The 20,168-nt window shown below is 39.6% G+C and overlaps 2 protein-coding genes across 2 annotated transcripts in view; both read left to right on the top strand.

The window, feature by feature from the left end:
* The window catches only part of si:ch211-246m6.5 (von Willebrand factor D and EGF domain-containing protein), a 44,688-nt gene extending 32,910 nt beyond the window's left edge, over nucleotides 1-11,778 (top strand). Inside the window, exons 22-34 of the mRNA XM_037696790.1 lie at nucleotides 1,455-1,625; nucleotides 2,886-3,250; nucleotides 3,398-3,827; nucleotides 4,109-4,204; nucleotides 4,295-4,390; nucleotides 4,578-4,673; nucleotides 6,486-6,581; nucleotides 6,656-6,751; nucleotides 6,836-6,931; nucleotides 8,637-8,732; nucleotides 9,529-9,624; nucleotides 9,750-9,847; nucleotides 11,397-11,778. Of these exons, the coding sequence (XP_037552718.1) occupies nucleotides 1,455-1,625; nucleotides 2,886-3,250; nucleotides 3,398-3,827; nucleotides 4,109-4,204; nucleotides 4,295-4,390; nucleotides 4,578-4,673; nucleotides 6,486-6,581; nucleotides 6,656-6,751; nucleotides 6,836-6,931; nucleotides 8,637-8,732; nucleotides 9,529-9,624; nucleotides 9,750-9,847; nucleotides 11,397-11,417 (1,853 nt within the window). The 3' untranslated portion in view covers nucleotides 11,418-11,778. The remainder of the gene's footprint in view (nucleotides 1-1,454; nucleotides 1,626-2,885; nucleotides 3,251-3,397; nucleotides 3,828-4,108; nucleotides 4,205-4,294; nucleotides 4,391-4,577; nucleotides 4,674-6,485; nucleotides 6,582-6,655; nucleotides 6,752-6,835; nucleotides 6,932-8,636; nucleotides 8,733-9,528; nucleotides 9,625-9,749; nucleotides 9,848-11,396) is intronic.
* A 6,856-nt stretch (nucleotides 11,779-18,634) lies between these two features.
* Nucleotides 18,635-20,168, top strand: part of si:ch211-246m6.4 (transcription factor 15) — a 2,564-nt gene continuing 1,030 nt past the window's right edge. Inside the window, exon 1 of the mRNA XM_037696316.1 lies at nucleotides 18,635-19,117. Within this exon, the coding sequence (XP_037552244.1) occupies nucleotides 18,635-19,117 (483 nt within the window). The remainder of the gene's footprint in view (nucleotides 19,118-20,168) is intronic.

Here is a 20,168-nt window from a genome sequence, read left to right as displayed (position 1 = left end):
GGTGTACGTTTTTTTTTTACCCAATTTGTTCCAGAAATAAATACAAAAAAACATTGTATTAAACAGTAAATTTCAGTTAAAACTCAAAGCAAAGCACAAAATGTAGTAAAAGCATCAAAGGTAAAAATATATATACAGTAATCCCTCACTTATCGCGGGGGATGCGTTCCGGACACCCCCGCGATAGATGGAATTCCATGAAGTAGGGACGTATATATATATATATATATATATATATATATATAAAGGCTTTAGAAAACCCTTCCCATGCTCTTGCAATGTTCTTAACAATGTTTTAAACTCTCTAAATGCTCTAAAAGAGCACAGCGAAAGAGAGCAGACAGACTGATACGGGGTCTGACTGGCCATCGGGAGCACCGGAACATTTCCCGGTGGCCTGGCCTGCTCAGTGATCGCCGAGGGGGACTAAAAACTCGGTTCGGGCACGCTTGATTATTTAAATAAACAATCCATGTGGCTCACTCAAGTATAAGACACCCCCCACCCCCTCCTTTCTTTTCTGAAGCTGTCTGCCACAGCAGAGCAGAGACACACAATAGGTTGAGCGCCTGCCTGTGTGGCAGACAGCCTCAGAAAGAGAAAGGAGGGGCGGGGGTGTCTGTCTTATACCGAGTGAGCCACACGAGCAAGATGGATGGTTTATTTAAAATAATCAAGCACGATCTGAACTAAGCCTTTAGTCCCACTTGGTGACTGGCCACTGGGAAATGTCCCAGTGCTCTCGATGACTGGTCCATCCCTCAGCACAATGCCTGGTTGGTCGCCTTCTTTCAATCAGACAATCATGTTTCGTGTACAATCTTACATTGAAAACCCATGAAAGAGTGAGTCAGTGAAAGTTGAACCTGTCTAATTAACTTCTTGCTTCTATGCTAATTTCAGCTTGATATGCTCCTTTCAGTTTTTTCCTGCTCACTTCAGCTTTTTCCACAAATTCAGCTACTATTTATCTGTTTTATGCTAATTTGAGCTTTTTCAGCTAACATATATTTTATTTATTTATTTATTTCTCGCTCGTTTCAGATTTTTCTGCTTCCTTCTGGTAGTTTAAGCTTCTTACTGACTTTTCAGCTTTTTTTTTTTTCCAATTTCAGCTTTTGTAAGGTAGTTTCCTAATTATTGTGCTCATTTCTGCTGATTTTAACTTAGTTCAGCAAATATGTTTTTTCATTGTTTTCTTCTTCTAATTTAGCTTGTTCTTCCATTTCTGCATGTTTTTTTTAACTAAATTTAGCAGTTTTTCAGCAAGTCCTTCTGCAATAAGCATTCACACTGCATTTTCGCGGGAAATACAATTTCTCCAGTTTATCCAAAAAAAGTCACGTCAGGATATTCTCTAGGTTATCTTGTCTTCAGAAGAACTATTGATGAGACCCGACTCCCATCTGGTTGATAAGACCACGTGTCGTCTCATCAGAGTTTGTATTTTCCAGGATCGGCGCAGTCTTTGCCCATCAACGTGTCGGCTACATGTGCCAGCAGGCCCTGCTTCCCCGGGGTGCAATGCATCAACCGCAGACCTCCGCATGTTGGCTACGTCTGCGGCCGCTGCCCGCCTGGACTTTACGGCAATGGTCGCGTCTGCAAGAAGACCTTCAAGGAAGGTGGGGGACTGTTTTTCCTTAACGTCTCCATTTAACTGCAAATGTGTCTGGCAAAGAGTTTTAAGTTACTGTGAAAAAATTTCTCAAGTCTGTCTTTAAAGAAAAGCATTTTCTTCTTATCCTGTGGATTATATTCTTTTAAAACATTTCAGCTGTTTGTAAAATAAAGAGTAATGATTAATGTGGTCAAATGAATCTCTGTATATGTTACAAGCTGTTTTGCAAGCTGGCTTCTACAAAGTTTTGTGTTTTTCTTGATGAAAAACAATGTTTTTCACTGCAGTAAATAAATCAGTTTGAGTATTTAGAGACTGCCAAAGTAATAACCACTCGCCCACAAAGTTTCAGCAATAAGATTGCTTAACGTTGCTTCTCATGGGGGGATCAGGAAACTCAAAGGGGAGCATATGATTCCAGTTTTAATCCCTTTATTGCTGATCCTGTTCGTCTGGAAAGTTAAAAAAAACAATCAGCGCATTTATGCAGATGCCTCAAATATGACATGAATGGACAATTTTTTATTATTTTTGCGGCAGGATTTATTGAGTCCTTGTTCTGTTCTGAAAATGTTGTTGGCACAATCTTTTAAACTGTTTGCTGCAGTTTGACCAAAACCCCCAACACATTCAACTACAGTACTACTGGACAGTAACAATTCCAGGGAGAGGTAGGTCTGCAGTCTTAGGAGTTGTTGGCATACTTTCAAATACCTTCAAGGCAGAAGAAGAGTTAAATGAATCTTAGGAGAACAAGACTCCAAGAACAAGATGAATGGTCCATGCAACAAAGCAACCACAGAATTTCTGAACAATCAGCAAGAGATTTATTTTGCTTTCACGTAGAGCAACTTGGCTTGTATTTAAAACATGTGAGCAGCAAAACTGACATGACTTCATCTTCCTTAGCTTTTTTGATAACATGATGATGTACTTATACATCATGCATTATTAGCCCCTTTTAACAAAACGCATTTGAGCCAAGTCTAAGATGTCTCCTTCTCATCTTAATTTGGATAAGTATACAGCAGACCAAGGAACATAACAGGTGTATATACAGTAACACATGGGGAGTTAAAGTCAACCCACGGCTGTTATGCCTCTAAACCACTATGGTAGGAAGTAATAGAAGTACAGTAGTTGACATGAGTAAAGGTAAGTCTACATTTTGGCACAAAGATGACGTAGGGATAAGAGACTGTCTCAATGAGCTGGAAAAATCAAGAAGTACAAGATGCTTATTCAACCTTCTGTCTTTCGTCAGCATCAAATCTCCTCCCTCAGCATCAGCAGATGTTTGGCAAGTCCAATCGATCTTCACAAGAAAGCAAGGCAAAAACCTCCCACCTCCATGTGCCCACCTTCCCAACCAGGCAAGGCATCAAAGGCCCATCCATGTCTATTAACAGGCAAAACAATCCACCATATAAAGAACCTATATTGGAGAGAGGAGGCGGGACGGGGAGGAGGGAAGCTGTCACTTCTGCTTCGAAAGATGTTCCCAGGTCAACAGTCAGTGCTTTCCATATTTTAAATTCCCACACCACCTACAAAAGTGGGAACTCCAGATTGAACACCAGGCTGTACACCCAATCAAGAACCACTCATTTTAAAGAACTGGTTCACAAGGTGAGTTGATCAATTCTACACAAATATATATATATATATATTTTTAAATCAAACAAAATCAGCTGTTCTGGTTGTTAAAATTTCCTCTTTCTTCTCTACATTCTTCGTAAGTCTGAAGGAGAACTGACTGGTGCTATGACCCTTCAGGTAACTCCGTCCACTCAGTCTGACAGAGTAACACGGCCCGAGCAGAGAGTCCAACAACAGCTCAACCATTTAGCACCTGCTAAAGTAAAACCCTGGACTCCTTCAAGGCCTGCCATCCCTCTTACTGCCGCTCTCACCGCTCTGTCCTACACTCTGCCCGATTCTGAGTTCTCAGCAGATGGCGATGAGGTTGAGCCAAAGTCAGAGGAGATGCCACCATTGGAGCCTGCAACAACCTTAACTCCAGGCAAGACTATCTACAGCTCCCCACAACAAAAATCTATCCCAAGTCTTAACCGAGTCAGCAGTGTGACGGCTTGCTCTGACCGGCCATGCTTTCCTGATGTCCAATGTGAGCCTGCTATGGATGGGGGGTTCCATTGTGGGAGGTGTCCCATAGGATACACTGGAGATGGGAGAACGTGTCGAGGTAAGACTGAGCCACAAATCTGGCCACAAACTCCCCCACCTTGCTTAAGCAAAGCATAGTGTATTAGTTCTTAAAAACCATAGACACAATGAAAGGAAAATAAATTGCATGTCAAATTGGGAGACATCCAATACTCCAATCAGTCACCATTGGGGCTATGGAAGCATTTTAACTACACTTACAGGAAGTTGTTCAGAGGTCGGTCTTCATGTAGGTGGACAGAGATAATAAATTTATCTCCCAGGATGTTTTCCAAAGTTTGACATCTGTTGGTTTTAAAGCTGTCTGCAGGCGCACATGTGGCAGAAACATGGAATGTGTTGCACCCAACACATGCCACTGTAAATCAGGCTACACTGGATTAAACTGTCAGACAGGTAAGAGGTAAACATCTTGGAATAATTATTTTATTTTTTGTTTAAGTCTAAATGGTTTTTTTTGTTGATTACTTTTTGGTATTCGATTAGCCATTTGTGATCCAGAGTGCGTGAACGGGGGAATTTGCATCGCTCCAAATGTTTGTCAGTGTCCCAAAGGTTTTCATGGAGAAACTTGTCAGCAAGGTGAATACTTTTTATGGCTATTATTTCAAAAATACACACATAAATGTTACAAAGGTTTTGGTCTGAATTGATTGGTTAGAAGTTAAAACAACAAAACTCATGTAGCTTCAAGATGTGGAAAATTTAACTGAGTTTATAAACTAATTTAGTAAAAACTGGTGAAGGTTTTAGTGACGTTCTTGTGCAGCTCTGTGCAGGTTACCGTGTGAAAACGGGGGCAGCTGCGTGGGACTGCAAACTTGCTCCTGTCTTTATGGGTTTGTTGGACCTCGATGTGAGACAAGTGAGTCCAGAAATTTTCATCGACTTTTTCTATAGCATTTCTGACGCTGTTACTTTGAAAGTCCAAGGCTGAAAAGTTTCTGAACAATTTCTTAGGGGGGGAAAAAAAAAGATTTGGGGCAAATTCTATCAGGTTCTTAATGTCTTCAAATGGCGAAAGGCAGCAACAATCAATGATTACGTTTAAGGTGAATTAAAACAGAAATATACATCTTAACTTTTTCTAAATCCACAGGTCTAAAAATAGATCCCAAACTTTATTTGCCATGATAGAAAGGCAGAAGCAGACACCGAATATCAAATGGCAGACGGTGTTAAATTCAGAATTGAATTCAAAATCTTACTTCTAACCTACAAAGCCCTCAACAACCTAGCTCCATCTTATATTAAAGACCTTACTGTTCAATATTTTATTAACAGAGCACTTTGTTCTCAGACTGCAGGTTTACTTGCGGTTCCTAGATTTTCCAAAAGCAGAATGGGAGGAATTCTTTCTCCTCTCTTGTGGAACCAACTTCCAGTTTCCGTCTGTGAGGCTGACATATTGTCCAGTTTTAAGATTTTCCTTTTTTGATTAATTCTATAGTTAGGGTTGGCTTGTTATGCTGCTATAGGCTTAGACTAGTGGAGGACAAATTAACCTATTTTCTTAAAATGAATTGTTACAGTTTAATAGTTTTCATTTGATACTATTTCTATCTTAACGTGATTCTCGACCTGCCATTGTGTATCTGTTCCTCCTTCCTGTTCCTCTCAAACCCAGCCGGTTGAAGGAGATGACCGCTTGCCCTGAGCCTGGTTCTGCTGGAGGTTTCTTCCTCAAGAGGGAGTTTTTTCTTCCCACCGTTACCTTTAAGCTTGCTCAAGATCAGAGTCTGCGATGAAGTTAAACTCAAGTCTGCTCCTCAGATAATTAAAGTTATTAACTTACTTTTATTTACAGTATACCTGTATATTAATATTTCTGTTCAGTGCCCTGAGATGACTTCTGCTGTGACTTGGCGCTATATAAATTAACTGAAACCAGTTGAATTAATAATTATATGTGCGTTAATTTGCCTGTTAGCAAAATCTCTCATGAATTGCTAGGCAGACTTTAATGAAAATTTCAGGAAGCAATTATTTAATGTATGTGTTTGGATTTGTCAAAGACCAAAACCCACAGAGGCACACATTCCACAATATTAGTGCAGATTGGATTTGAAGTATTTTTATATTAGATCAGCACTGCATATTAAACGCCTTGAAGGACTCTTAGTCGGCTTAATCAGATCTAATTCCATCTTTTCTAAAGATTAAAGCGGCAACATATCGCCCGCTGCCGTTCATGTTGGACAATGATTTAGATGATTCATACTAAAATCATTGTATGTTGAAAAATGATGAAGATACAGCTGTTTTAGGCAAAAACCTTAATTTCATACAAAATAAAGAGACATGTTAGCTCTCACATGATGCGTTGTTGATGAGTCTCTGTTACTACCACACTAACTTTGAGCTCAAGGTTTTAATTTGCCGAGTTACGTCCATTTTTGTTTTGGGTCATGTGGATTAGCTGTGGCAGTCGTCCTCGGGCTGACTCCAGATGTCAATCAGTTGAAGACATACAGCTAATGCTTGCTTTAAGAGTTGCTTTAAATTTTGTCCACTGTAAGTTCTTCTAGGTGAAAAAGTTCAGCAGGTGGCTAAATTTTACGGCTCGCGTTTGTGTTGGAAACCTACACTTGAGAAAAATGGAAATTTTAGACAAACGTTTTAAAGAATCATGGTTAACATCCATTAAGGATAAATTAGTTGTTTTCGTTGATCACAGTGGTGTGCGGCCGTCACTGCCACAACGGAGGTCAGTGTGTGTCCCCGGATCAGTGTTTGTGTCCCCCTGGCTGGACCGGACCGTCCTGTGAGACTGGTGCGTTGTGCAATGAAGAAAAAAAAATATGGTCTTTGTGCGGCAAATATTTCATTGAATCAATTTTTCTCCAGCTCTCTGCTCACCTGTTTGTCTGAACGGAGGTTTGTGTGTGCGGCCAAATGCCTGCCAGTGTCCTCACGGCTTCTACGGAGCTCAGTGTCAAAACGGTAAATGTACGAGAGGGCTAAATGTAAAACTAAAGCGCAGAACCTTTGATTTTTGTCTATTGTTTGACTCTCTTTCTGCTCCAGCGGTCTGCAGTCCGCCCTGTAAAAACGGTGGTTCATGCATGAGGAACAATGTCTGCTCCTGTCTGCAGGGACACACGGGAAGACGCTGTGAGAAAAGTCAGTTCTTCATCTTTACTCATAACCATCGCCAAATGTATCGCGACAATGTTTTTTTTTGCCTTGTCCATGTCTTGTCTCTCTATTTTCAAAATATCTACCGGTAATCACCAAAGAGATTTTAATTAAACATCCCACAGCAATCCTTGAGCTGGCATCTACAACTGATTTAAGTTTTGGTGACAACCCATTTCAAGATGTGATTTCTTACCTGCAAACAGGATGAATCTAACATCTTTTATTCCAATTTCCATCCATCATCTTCCGCTTGTTCCGAAGACAGGTGGCGGGGGCAGCAGCTTGAGCAGGAAGGACTCCAAGGCGTTCCCAGGCCAACCAAGAGACATAGTCTCTCCAGTGTGTCCTGGGTCGTTCCAAGGGACTCCTCCCAGTCGGACATGCCTGAAGCACCTCCCTAGGGAGGAGTCTAGGGGACATCCTTATCAGATGCCTGAACCACTTCAACTTGCTCCTCTTGATGTGGAGGAGCATCGGTTCTGCTCCGAGTCTTTCCCGGATAACTGAACTTCTCATCCTATCTCTAAGGGAGAGTCCAGCTACCCTGCAGAGGAAACTCATTTCAACCACCTGTATCTATGATCTCATGCTTTCGGTCACTACCCAAATCTCATGGCCATAGGTGAGGGTAGGAACATAGACCGACCAGTAAACAGAGATCTTTGCCTTACAGCTCAGTTCCCTCTTCACCACAAAGAACAAGCTCAGAATCCACGATACTGCAGACGTTGCACCTCCAGCTGTCAATCTCACGCTCCATTCTTTCCTCACTCGTGAACAAAACCCTGAGATACTTTAACTCCTCCACTTGAAGCAGAACCTCACCCTCCACCCAAAGAGAGCAATTCACCCTTTTCCAACTGAGGACCATGGCCTCAGATTTGGAGGTGCTCATTCTCTTACCAGTCGTTTCACAATTGGCTGTGAACCGCTCCAGTGAGAGCTGCAGATCACGGCACGATGATGCCAAAAGGACCACATCATCTGCAAAGAGCAGAGAAGGAATCCTGAGGCCACCGAACCGGAATCCCTCCACCCCCGGCTGCACCGAGAAATTCTGTCCATAAAAGTTATGAACAGAACTAAACTCTCGTACCGATTGTATAGTGACCGCACAACCAGCAACAACGGGCCCCCAATCCTATATTCGCGGGGCACCTCCCACATGTACCTTGAAGAACACGGTTGAAAGCATTGTCCAAGTCCACAAAACACATGTAGACAGGATGGGCAAACTACCATGACCCCTCAAGGGTCAGCATGAGGGTAAAGAGCTGATCCAGTGTTCCACGGCCAGGACAGAACCCACAATGTTCCTCCTGGATCTCAGGTTCAACCAGTAATCGGCCTCACTTCTCCAGTACCCCTGAATAGACCTTACCAAGGAGGCTAAGGAGAGTGATGCCCCATAATTGGAGCACACCCTCCAGTCCCCGTTTTTTAAGAGGACAACCACAACCACAGTCTGCCAAATCCAGTGGCACTGCCCCAGATGTCCCGCGATATGGTAAAGCGTGTCAACCAAGACCGACCCACAACATCCAGAGCCTTAAGGAAAATTATTCCAGTTTATTCACCCTTTTTAAGTTTATTAAGTTTTCCTGTGAATGTTGCGTAGAAAGTTTCAGTATTTACATTTTGTGAGGTCAGATTAATTCCTACCATTTCTTTTTTTTCCACTGCTCAGGTGTGTGTGAGCCCGTGTGTATGAACGGCGGCAGGTGCGTGGGCCCAGATGTGTGCGACTGTCCATCAGGCTGGAGAGGCACGAAATGTGATAAACGTAAGTGACACGATGCCGAAAAACTTTGAAAACTTAGCAGAAAAAAATCTGACTGCATAATGATGACAAAACCTTAGCCCCTCTTTATGTCTACCGCCATTTGGACACAAAAATCTGTTCATTTACACAAAAACAAACTAAAGAAATTTTAAATAAATGACTATTGATAACTAAAATCAATGCTGGGTGGTCCTCAAAGTATGACTCTCACTTACTACCCCACCAAATTTCTACTCAATTTTCAGTAACATTGACTGAGTTGTAGCCATTTCTGCGTTTCCTAACGTTGATTAGCTCCGACAGCCATCTTGAATTAGTTGTCGATAAACATTTAACGATTCCTTTCCGAGTCTCATACAAATATGTCCTGTGCCATGCATCCATTATCTTTACGTGCTTTTCTTTTTGGGTCGAGGGGGTCTGTCCTACGCTTTATGAAAAATTTTGCTAACAGACAGACAGATGTGACTCGGACAGTTCATGCCATTGTTGTAAGAACAGAATTTGTGCGATAATTTGACTCTCAGATTACAAATTATGGATGACTCTCAGCTACTATGTCACCTAATTTTAGCTGTTATTTGTAAAGCTTAGTGAGTTTTGTGTTGTTGGCTATGGCAGCCATCATCAAAGACAAAAATAAGCTTCAATAAGGGCAAAAACAAAAACCTTATTAACCTTATTTTGATAACTAGATGAAAATTACCCATGATTCCACTTGTAAATGTACTAAAAGCCTTCTAAACTGCGTTGTGTTAGGGTTCAGATGTTTAGTGTGTGTTTTGTCGCCTCTCAGCCAGCTGCCTGCAGTCATGTCTGAACGGAGGAGAGTGTGTCGGTCCAAACACCTGCCACTGCGCACCAGGGTGGCAGGGCATGCTGTGTCAGATCCGTGAGTACAACAAAAAAAAACAACTTCTTCAAACCTGTTAACTATGGGTGAACCAAAAAGAAATTTTTCTGCACACACCTACATCCGGCTGGGTGTTTAAATTATTGTGTTTTTTCCCCTCTCAGCTCACTGTGAACAGAAATGTTTGTTCGGCAGTCGCTGCATTCGTCCGAACGTCTGCGCCTGCAGGAGCGGGTATTCAGGATCTCTGTGCTCCAAAAGGGTAGGAACATTTGTACGAGTGTCAAACATCATTTAAGGTTTGGTTTGAAAACATTCCTCCTGGTCTGCAAAACCAGGTGTCATGACCTCACAGTCAAACATGAAAAGTCGCCAGAGCAAAAGCAACTTCATGTCAAAGAAAGATGCACAAATTATTAGTAGATATAAAACATATTTCTCTAAAAGTCAGTAAAAAAAGAGACAAAATCAGAAGAGCTAAATATGAAATGACAATGTCACAATTAAAAAAAGAACAATTAAAATATATGCAATAAAATTATATTTGAAAAAGGACAAATAAAAACTTAGACATCAAAGACGTGTAAGAAAAAATAAAGCAGAATGAAGATTATGTGTGAAATTAAACCAAAAATTAAAGAAATTGCATTTACTGTGAAAATGCAGTGCTCTTATTGCTGAAGAACAGCTGAAATTAGCTAAAAAAAAGCTGAAATTTTGCTGAAATTGAAGAACAAGCAATAGCTAAAGAAAGCAGATATAACACATATTACTGAAACAGGGTTAAAAGCAGAAATGAGCACAAAAATTAGGGAATTAGCTAAAAAAACAAAACAAAAAAAACAACTGAAATTAGCAAAAAAAAATGGCAAAAAAAGGTAGCTGAAAGGCAGAAAGAAGCTTTAAGTACCAGAAGGAAGTGGAAGGAGCTAAAATGAGCTCAAAAATATATAATTAGATGAATAAGTTAAAATTAGCATAAAACAGCTATATACTGTAGTAGCTGAAAGTAGCTAAAAAGCATGCTGAAATTTTGCTGAAATGGAAGAACAAGCAATTAGCCAAAGAAAGCAGATATAACACATATTGCTGAAACAGGGTTAAATAAGCAGAAATGAGCATAAAAATTAGGAAATTAGCTAAAAAAAAAATTTTTTTTTAATGAAATTAGAAAAAAAATGGAAAAAAGGTAGCTGAAAGGCAGAAAGAAGCTTTAACTACCAAAAGGAAGTGGAAGGAGCTAAAATGAGCTCAAAAATGTATATTAGCAGAATTTAAAATTTGCATAAAACAGCTATATTAGCTGCAATAGCAGAAAAGGTTGAAAGTAGCATAATTAAGCTGAAAGAAGGTGAAATTATCAGAAAGAAGTTATAGGCTGAAAGTAGCAGAAATTACCACAAAAAACTTGGAATTTTTCTGAAAACGGCAAAAATTAGCTAGAAAATGCTAAAAAGGTAGCTAAACAGGTAGAACAAGCTTAAATTAAGAAATCAGAATTAACACGTATTGCCCAATTAGGCTTAACGAAGCAGAAATGAGCACAAAAACGTGGAAATTATCTGGAAAAAAAAAAAGATTAAACTAGCAAAAAAAAACCAGCTGAAAAGTAGCTAAAAAAGGCAGAAAGAAGCTTCAATTATAGAAGGATGTGTAGAGAGCACATTTTTGCTGAAATAGGCTGAAAAACGTTAAAATTTGTGCAAAAAAATGGAATTAGCTCAAAATGCTAAAATTAGCAAAAAAAAATAGCTAAATAGTAGAAAAAGCTGAAACTTACAGAAACAACTTGCTTTGTTTGTTTACTTCAGCTCCCCATCACACGAGGCTGACGTCTGCAGAGCTCCATCATCCAGAGGAGATTTGCGTTTCATCACATGGTCTGATTAGCATGCAGCTTCAATCAGAGGAAAGACTTCATCAATGAAACCAAAACATCCTGCAGATAGATCCGACTGTAAATACTTCCGGGTTATGGTTCTTCACCGATAAGTCAAACTTCTATATGAATATTTATTTATTTAGTTATTTTTAATGTCACATATTTCTTGTTGTATATGTGCTCATTTGTGTGTTGTATCTACTTATCAAATCATTGTTTATTGGTTGTTTTGTAACAAAATAAAGATCCTTCAGAGGAATATGCTCCATCACATGAAAGACTCGATTTGTTTATTTCTGGAAACTAAAGCTTGGGTCGAGATCTTCCGGTAGTTGAGAGCTAGCTAAAACTGGAGTTTAGGAAGGTCAGTACACGTCAACGTCTGCCTGAGTTCAAACAGCCGTATGATGTAAATAAATAAACAAAAAATAAAACTAGTAGTTTATTTAAAATTCAAGGGTTATATTATCTTGTATTTTGAATAAACAATCAAAATAAAATGCGCGATGACTTTGGACTTTTAGGGGCGGACATTTGCGTTTCCGCATCCGAGCAAACAGTTGCCGGAGCACACACGTTCAAAATGCGAGAGTTCCCGGATCTTGTTAGCTTGGATCCGCTTCAAAAGCCCTGGTTTTGCCATTATAAATAAACATGCAACATATACTGTATTTTACCAACTAAATTAAGCACTTAAGCAGGATTATAATTATGCAAACAGCACAAATTTTAATGCTCAGGCTAGCAGTTAGCACAGCTGTTAGCTAAACTAGCATTGTTTTTAAACACTCACAATTGGCAGATAAATACCAGTAATGGACTACAAGAAGAGTATTGTAAAATATTCTAATTAGTATTCTGTACTTCAAATGTTATTTGTTGCGTTTTCTTTCTCTTTTTATAACCGTAGCTAATGCACAGGTTTCCAGAAAAAAACGGACACGAGACGCGCGCGACCTGCAACCTTTAGAGATTAGCCCACCTTCTGCTGGCGGTACCTTCCTACACATTTAACTTACCACATGTGTTTAGCTACACTATTGTTACACTTTTTATTTGTTACTGTTCAATATTTTTAAAAATAGGTCTGGAAATGAATAGATTTTTGCGAATATTTATATAGATTTGGCCTGCCATGACGTGTTCTACAGTCATTCTAGAAGAACCCCACGTATATTGAGAGGTGCGCCCCCTCAGGACAATGACAGTACTGCACACTTAAATTCAGCTTTTAAATTTATTTTATGTCAATAAATCAATGTTAAAAAACATCGCCACCCATGTTTAAAAGGTGGACAAACATTGCATTGGTGACATACAGTGGAAAAACTATATAAAGGTATAAAGTATATTTTATGATTGTAACGGAACTTAAATAACAGGAATCATGCAGAAGCTACCTTTATAGCACAAAAAATTAAGAAATATTAAAATCTATTTATTTTGATATTTAATTTTTTTTGACGATTCCTCCTGTAACCACACACTGTATATGTGAGGGGGTTATAATGTAAATATCTGAGGCTAAGTTTGTGTTTTGTTCTACTTTTGTTTGCCCCATTACTCATTGCACTTTTATTTAAAGTGAGTCCGTATCGCTTTGCATTTTTAGAGGTGCTTCATTTCCTAGATTAAGAACAAAAATTGATTATGGGATGAGTTTCTTTCGTTCATTTATCATTTAATTTCACTGTGGATCAAATAAAATCAGGGTCAAGTTTGATAATTACATAAAAACTGTTTTGAAAAATGGCCAACTCATTATCGACAGATGACATTTTGATTTTTAAAGTGCAGTGAAAAAAAAAAATCAGACATTATAACCGGTGTGGGCCAATCAGCACTGGGTCTGAGACATGGGGGCCACGGGGACCATTAGGGCCATGAGGATTAAAAGATTAAAGAGGCCTCATCAGCTTTGCACTAATTAGGACTCCAGGTTGGTAGAGGTTTGTTTCCTCAGACTCCGTTTTCCACAAGTTCAACGTTAAACAGCTGCAGGACAGAGAAGCCTTCTTGATGATTTTATCTTTTTTAAGTTTGTTGATTTCATACATAAGTTATAGAGGGTACTTCTACTAAAAGTAGAAGTCCGCTTCAATGCCTCTTTCCTGCGGGGTCCCACAGGGCTCGATTCTTGAACCGCTTCTGTTCTCACTCTATTTTCTCCCACTGAGGTCTATCCTGAGGAAACATGGTTTTTCATTCCATTGTTATGCTGATGATAGTCAGATTTACCTGCCCTTGAAACCAGCTAGTGCTTGCTCCATTGCTCCATTCACTCCAAGTTTTAACGATCAGAAGACTGAAGTCGTTGTGTTTAGCCCTAGCTCAACTGCCACCTCTGATCCTGTAAACCTGGACTGACTCCCTTCAGCCACATCTTAGGCAGTCTGTTAAAACTTTAGACTCGGACTTCAAGTTTGACAAACAAATCAACTCTGTTCTGCAGAAAAGCTTCGTCTAATTAAGGCAGGTAGCTAAGCTCAAGCCAGTGTCGTTGAAAAACTAGTCCATGTCTTTATCACGACCCGGTTGGACTACTGCAATGCACTCTATGCTGAGGTCAGCAGGGTCTCTTCTCACATCTCCAGCTCATCCAGAATGCTGTAGCTCGGATCTCAACAGGAACTCGTAGATCTGAACATTTTACACCAGTTCTGTCCTCCCTTCACTGGCTCCATGTGCGTACCAGAATAGACTTTCAAATTCTTCTGTTGACCGATAAGTACCTAAATGGCCTTGCACTCCTTTATCTCTCTGAGCTACTGGAACCATATGTTCCATCTCGGGCCCTGAGACCATCTGATCAGCTGCTTTTGGCTGTTCCAAAAACAAGATTGAAGCTCAGAGGTGATTGGGACTCTGGAAAAATCTGTCCCCCAACATTAGGTAGGTCACCTCCCTTCCTGTGTTCAAATCTCTGCTAAAACACACATCTGTTTTCTCTAGGGCTGTCAACGTTAACGAGTTAACGCATGCGATCAATCTAAAAAGATTAACGCGTTAATATTAAACAATGAAGATTAATCCATTACTATACTGTTTACCAATGTTCCCTCTAAACTGAGCGCCTGTGCAACCGCGCACTGCTCGCACGTTCTCTGTACACAAGAAAATCTAGGCTGCGCAGTTGCGAATTGGCCATCAGCCCGAGCGCATCGCTCTCTTCAACCTGTCTGAAATGCGTCCAGAGTGGAGGAAGAACCCCCCCACTCCGGTCAAAACAGACCTGTGTCACATGATTTGTGTAGCGACAATGGAAGTTTACGAAGAGGTAAAAAAAAAACAACCAATGAAATCACAGGTGAACTTTCACTCCAGCCATTCCAAGGGTTCTGGAGTTTCAGTGCTGATGTGCGAAGAAGCTACAAGCAACCTTGGCTTCTAGTGTTTTCCAAGTTTTATACTGCACATTTAATTGCAAACCAAGGAATAATATTTGGTGTTGTGGATTTATCACTGAAGTTTACGGTCATAGAACATCAAACAAAGGAGGTAAGTAAGCTAATCCCACGACTTGTAGCCATTTTAATCATGCTAAGTGTTAGCAAGCAGTAGTGCTTGGTGTATATCTGGGTGGTCAAAGTATGGAAAACTGGAAGTGACAGAAATGAAGATGTTGAGGTTCTTCTTAGGAGTGACAAGGATGGATATGATTAGGAATGAGATCATCAGAGGTACAGCACAGGTTGAACAACTGGGAGATAAAGTTAGAGACCAGACTGAGATGGTTTGGACATGTCCAAATCCAATGTTTTCAGATCTCTCTTGTAAATGAGTCCTCGAGGCTCAATGGGATTAACCTGTCTAAATAAAGGTTGAATGAAATGTCCAGAAGAGGGACAGTGAGTATATTGGTAGAAGGATGTAAGAAATGCAGCTGCCAGGAAAAAGACAAAGAGGAGATATATGGATGGAGTTAGAGAGGACATGGAGGTAGTTGGAGTGAGGACGGAGGATGCAGACGGATGCTCAGGGAGCTTGTTTGTTTGCCCAGACACATGAAAAATGAGAGGGAACGTTGCTACGTGTTTTGACCACATAGATGACATTTAAGGAGACTTTTGAGTTAACATTTAAAACTTAATGTGTGAAACAAAACGACTTCTATAAAACTCGCTCGGTATGAAAACCTGGAAAACTGTTTGGATTGAGACAATAAAACATTTTCTTCAACATTTTTATGAAAACCTGCATATTTACATTTCAAGCTTACAAATTTAAGCATAGAGATTAATCGTGATTAATCACACCCGAGTGTGATTAATCTGATTGCATTTTTTTAATCGATGACAGTATTTTTCTCTGACATTTCACACAGTGTGAGTTGATTTAGTATTTTTTGTTCCTTGCTTCTGTTTTTACATTAATCCTTCAGTATTATCATTAGTGTGCGTTATATTTTACTCCCATTGATGTTATTGTTAAGCACAGTTTCTGTTTTAAATGTGTTCTATAAATAAAATTGACTTGACAAAAAGTGACTTTTAAACTCCCCAGGTTTAGAAACTATTAGTTGGAGTTTGGCGCCCTCTAGTGGCCGCAGTAATGTCTAAAAACGACAACAAGTAGATTTTCTAAATTCAGTTCAGTTTATTTCTATAGCGCCAAGTCAAAACAGAAGTTATCTCAGGGACTGAACAGAAACATTCATATAGAAAATAAAACTGTAGATGTTTATCTTTTTCAGCTTTGGCGCTTTGTTTTTAGTAGTAGTTTTAAATATATTTTTTAGTATTTTAGTAGTATTTTTAATGTTTTTTGGTTGGTTGGCGTATTTAACATGTATTTTTATTATGTTAGTATTTTTTACATGTTTTTTAGTATTTTAGTAGTAGTTTTTTTTTAGTATGTTAGTAGTTAAAAAAACTACTAAATATGTATTTTTAGTATGTTATTAGTATTTTTATGTTTTTTTAGTATTTTAGTAGTATTTTTAATGTTTTTTAGTATGTTAATAGTATTTTTTAATATGTATTTTTTTAGTATGTTAGTAGTATTTTTTATGTTTTTTTTCCTAAGTTAGTATTTTTTAATATGTATTTTTAGTATGTTAGTATTTTTTATGTTTATTTTTTATTTTTTTAGTATGCTAGTATTTTATACGTTTTTTTAGTATTTAACAGTACTTTTAATGTTTTTTTTGTATGTTACAAGTATTTTTAAATATTTTTTAGGATTTTAATAGTATTTCTTAATGTTTTTAATAGTATTTTTTGTTTTTAGTATGTTAGAAGTATTTTTAATATGAATTTTAATACGTTAGTAGTATTAACGTTTTTTACTATGTTAGTATTTTTAATGTGTTTTTAGTATGTTAGTAGTATTTTTATATGTTTTAGTAGTATTTTTTAATGCGTTTAATATTTTAGCAGTGCTTTTAATGTTTTTTATGTTACTAGTATTTTTTTTTTGTATTTTAGTAATTTTTTTTAATGTTTTTAATATTTTAGTAGTTTTAAATGTTTTTAAGTATGTCAATCATATTTCTTAATATATATTTTTATTATGTTAGTAGTGTTTTTAACTTTTTTTAGTATGTTAGTAGTGTTTTTTTGTTTTTTAGTATTTTAGTAGTAATTTTAATGTTTTTAGTATGCTACTAGCATTTTTTAATATGTATTTTTAGTATGTTACTAATATTTTTTGTGTGTATTTTAGTAGTATTTTTTTTTATATTTTAGCTTTTTTTTGTATGCTTGTAGTATTTTTTAATATGTATTTTTAATATGTTAGAAGTATTTTTAATGTTTTTAGCATGTTAGTAGTATTTTTTAATATGTATTTTTAGTATTTTAGTAGTATTCTTTAGTATGTTTTTAGTATTTTTGCTGCATGCTTTAATATTACTTGCTGTAGTTTTCTTTTTGTTTTGGCGAGTTGTGATTGAATCGTCGACCTTGTGTTGATGTTGCACATGACAAATAAGCCTCTCGTAACTTTGGGTAACACTTTACAATAAGCTGCACAAAATGTGACTAACTACTCGGGAACGCCTCGGGAGCTAACCAGTACTTACTGGGGAACCCACAGCCAAGTGTTAATAGGGGACTACTGGTTCTCCATGTGGGTTGTGAATAAACCCTGCACCAGTTTGTAATGATCAAAAACCTGTTATTACTCATCTTATTGGATTCTCTCTTCTGTAAACGTATTGATGATCACGATCAATGTCATGATCTTGTACTGCCGTCATCTTAACTACAGTATGTCCGACTATTACTATGGCTGTTATTTTGTTCACTGATGTAGCGCAGCATCACACCAAGTACTTACTGAGGATCAAATTATTCATGACGGGTTCGTGTTTCTGCACAGGTAAAACTTGTCAACATTCAAGCGATCAGACCCAACAGACTCAAATGAAGTCGAGTTTTTTTCTGACAGGATCTGGATGAATTGACAACCTGACTGAGCTCTAACAGCAGCTCGAGCTCAGACCCTTTAGATATTTATATCCGTCCCCCCCCAAAGATGGCACTGGGCAGGGTGGACCGGGCCGGGCCTGTCCACCTGGACTGTTCACTCAGTAGCGGTTACCCTCCTCTTCCTCCTGCAGCCTGGATGCAGCAGCAGACTGAATCCCACTCTGAACCATCAAAACCAAAAGAAATTAAACATTTCGCAACAAAATCAAGGTTGTTATTTTAAAGGTTTGACCGAAACGCTTCTTACTTTGAGACGAGCTTAATCCTGAAGAGCGGCGATGCCTCCAAGCATCTCCACACCTTTAAGGTGTTGCATTTCTTTAACGTTCATTTTCCATTCAACTGGAAACACAGAATCCTTGAACGCAGCTTCAGAGTTGAAGCCTGGTCCAGGAAGTGAGGAGACAAGTTGTGTTTTCAGGTTCTGGTGTTGTGAAAAGGTCCATATAGGTCGAGTCTATTTAAACCTCCATCCTCCGGACAACAGGTGCCCCCCTCCTCCACCCTCAGCCTCCACCTGTCTCCCCTCTACGTCCTGGCTCAGACCCAGAAACCAGCCGTCACTCAGCACATATGGCATGCAGTCGGGCCCGGACGGTCCGAACCCCCCCTCAGTCACCGGATCGGCGGCAGCTGCTCGACCCCCCCACCTCCCCCGGTTCTATTTTCACCCCTCCTCCTCCGCCGGGATAAAGTGCCGCCCGCGCGCGAGCCGAGCAGCTCGTTTCAGATCAGGATGAAGTCCAGCAGCACCGCGCGCATCGACGGCTTCACCTCCGACCCGGACAGCGGTTCCGACAGCTCGGACGGCTGCAGCCCGCGGGGGGAGTCCGTGCAGGAGGGGGGGGAGGCTTCGCTGAGGCGCAGGAGGCGGCGGCACAGGAGCGGCGGAGAGGCGCCTCTGGCCGGCGTCAGCAAACAGAGGCAGGCGGCGAACGCGCGGGAGCGGGACCGAACCCACAGCGTGAACACGGCGTTCACGGCGCTGCGCACGCTCATCCCCACCGAACCCGCGGACCGGAAGCTCTCCAAGATCGAGACCCTGCGCCTGGCCTCGAGCTACATCTCCCACCTGGCCAACGTGCTGCTGCTGGGGGAGGACTGCCGGGACGGGCAGCCCTGCCTCCGGTACCGGGACATCCTGCACGGGCCGGCGGAGCTCAGCGGCCGCTCCCTGCGGCCCATCTGCACCTTCTGCCTGGGCAACCAGAGGAGGCAGGTGAGGAGCAGCTGCACCTGGGCTTCTCCTGGACACAGTCCAGAACCTGACGCAGAATCGGGTCCAGGCTGAGTTGGTAGAAAAGTCAATTGAATCGAAAAAGCTATATATATATATTTTTTTTTTATTATTGTTATTTTTTGCCAGAACACATTGAGAAGTTGTGTGGTAAAATTTGCAAAAGTTAAGTTGAAAGCTAAATGTAGCATGTAGCTCAAACATACACATGTAAAAAGATGCTAGATAAAAAAAAAAAAAGCTAAATTCTAAAGTTGTAGAACGTTAGGTAACAGCTAAAACCAAATGACATAGAAAAGTAGCAAAACACTAGCTAAAAGTTGCAAAATGCTAATACAAAATGTTAGCCTAAAAGTTGCTAAGCCTAGCTAAAAATAGCTTATAATAAATAAGATATAAACTTATAACTTCTTCAGGTCGTCCTCCATACCTTATCTGCAGCAGGCAGCGTCTCTTGTTAGAGCTCCGACAGGTGGTGTTCCCGCATGTTTAAATTAAATCCACAATGCTCAGAGAAACATTAGCTTGTACCGTTTGCACATAAACGCAGTTTCCGCTCCACCGGAAGTCGCACGCATAATTCACGCAAAGCATTGTGGGACATAGGTGTCTAGTAGCAAAATGTTAGATTATAGGTAAAAGTATCCAAATGCTATACAAAAGTAGTGCAACACTAGCTAAAAGTTGCTAAAGCCTAGCTAAAACCTAAAAAGTAGCAAAAATATCTAAATGAAGTAACAAAGGCTAAAAGATGCAAAGCCTAACTAAAAGTAGCAAAAGGTTCACTAACTTAAACAGAATGCTAAGTTGTAACTAAAATGAGCATTAATTTTACTAGCAATAACATTAGTAGTCTTAGCATTAGTAGTGCTCGCGTAGTGCTAGCATTAGTATAATTAGCAATAGTAGCATTAGCATTGGTATATTAGCAGTAGCATTAGTGTAATTAGCAGTAGTCGCAATAGCATTGGTATATTAGCAGTAGCAGCATTAGTGTAATTAGCAGTAGTCGCATTAGCATTGGTATATTAGC

The sequence above is a fragment of the Nematolebias whitei genome, chromosome 23, assembly GCF_014905685.2.
Source record: "Nematolebias whitei isolate Nwh7 chromosome 23, NemWhi1, whole genome shotgun sequence".
Classification (NCBI taxonomy): Eukaryota; Metazoa; Chordata; class Actinopteri; order Cyprinodontiformes; family Rivulidae; genus Nematolebias; species Nematolebias whitei.
Note: the sequence above shows the minus strand (reverse complement) of the source record. Positions and strands in the feature narration are given on the sequence as shown.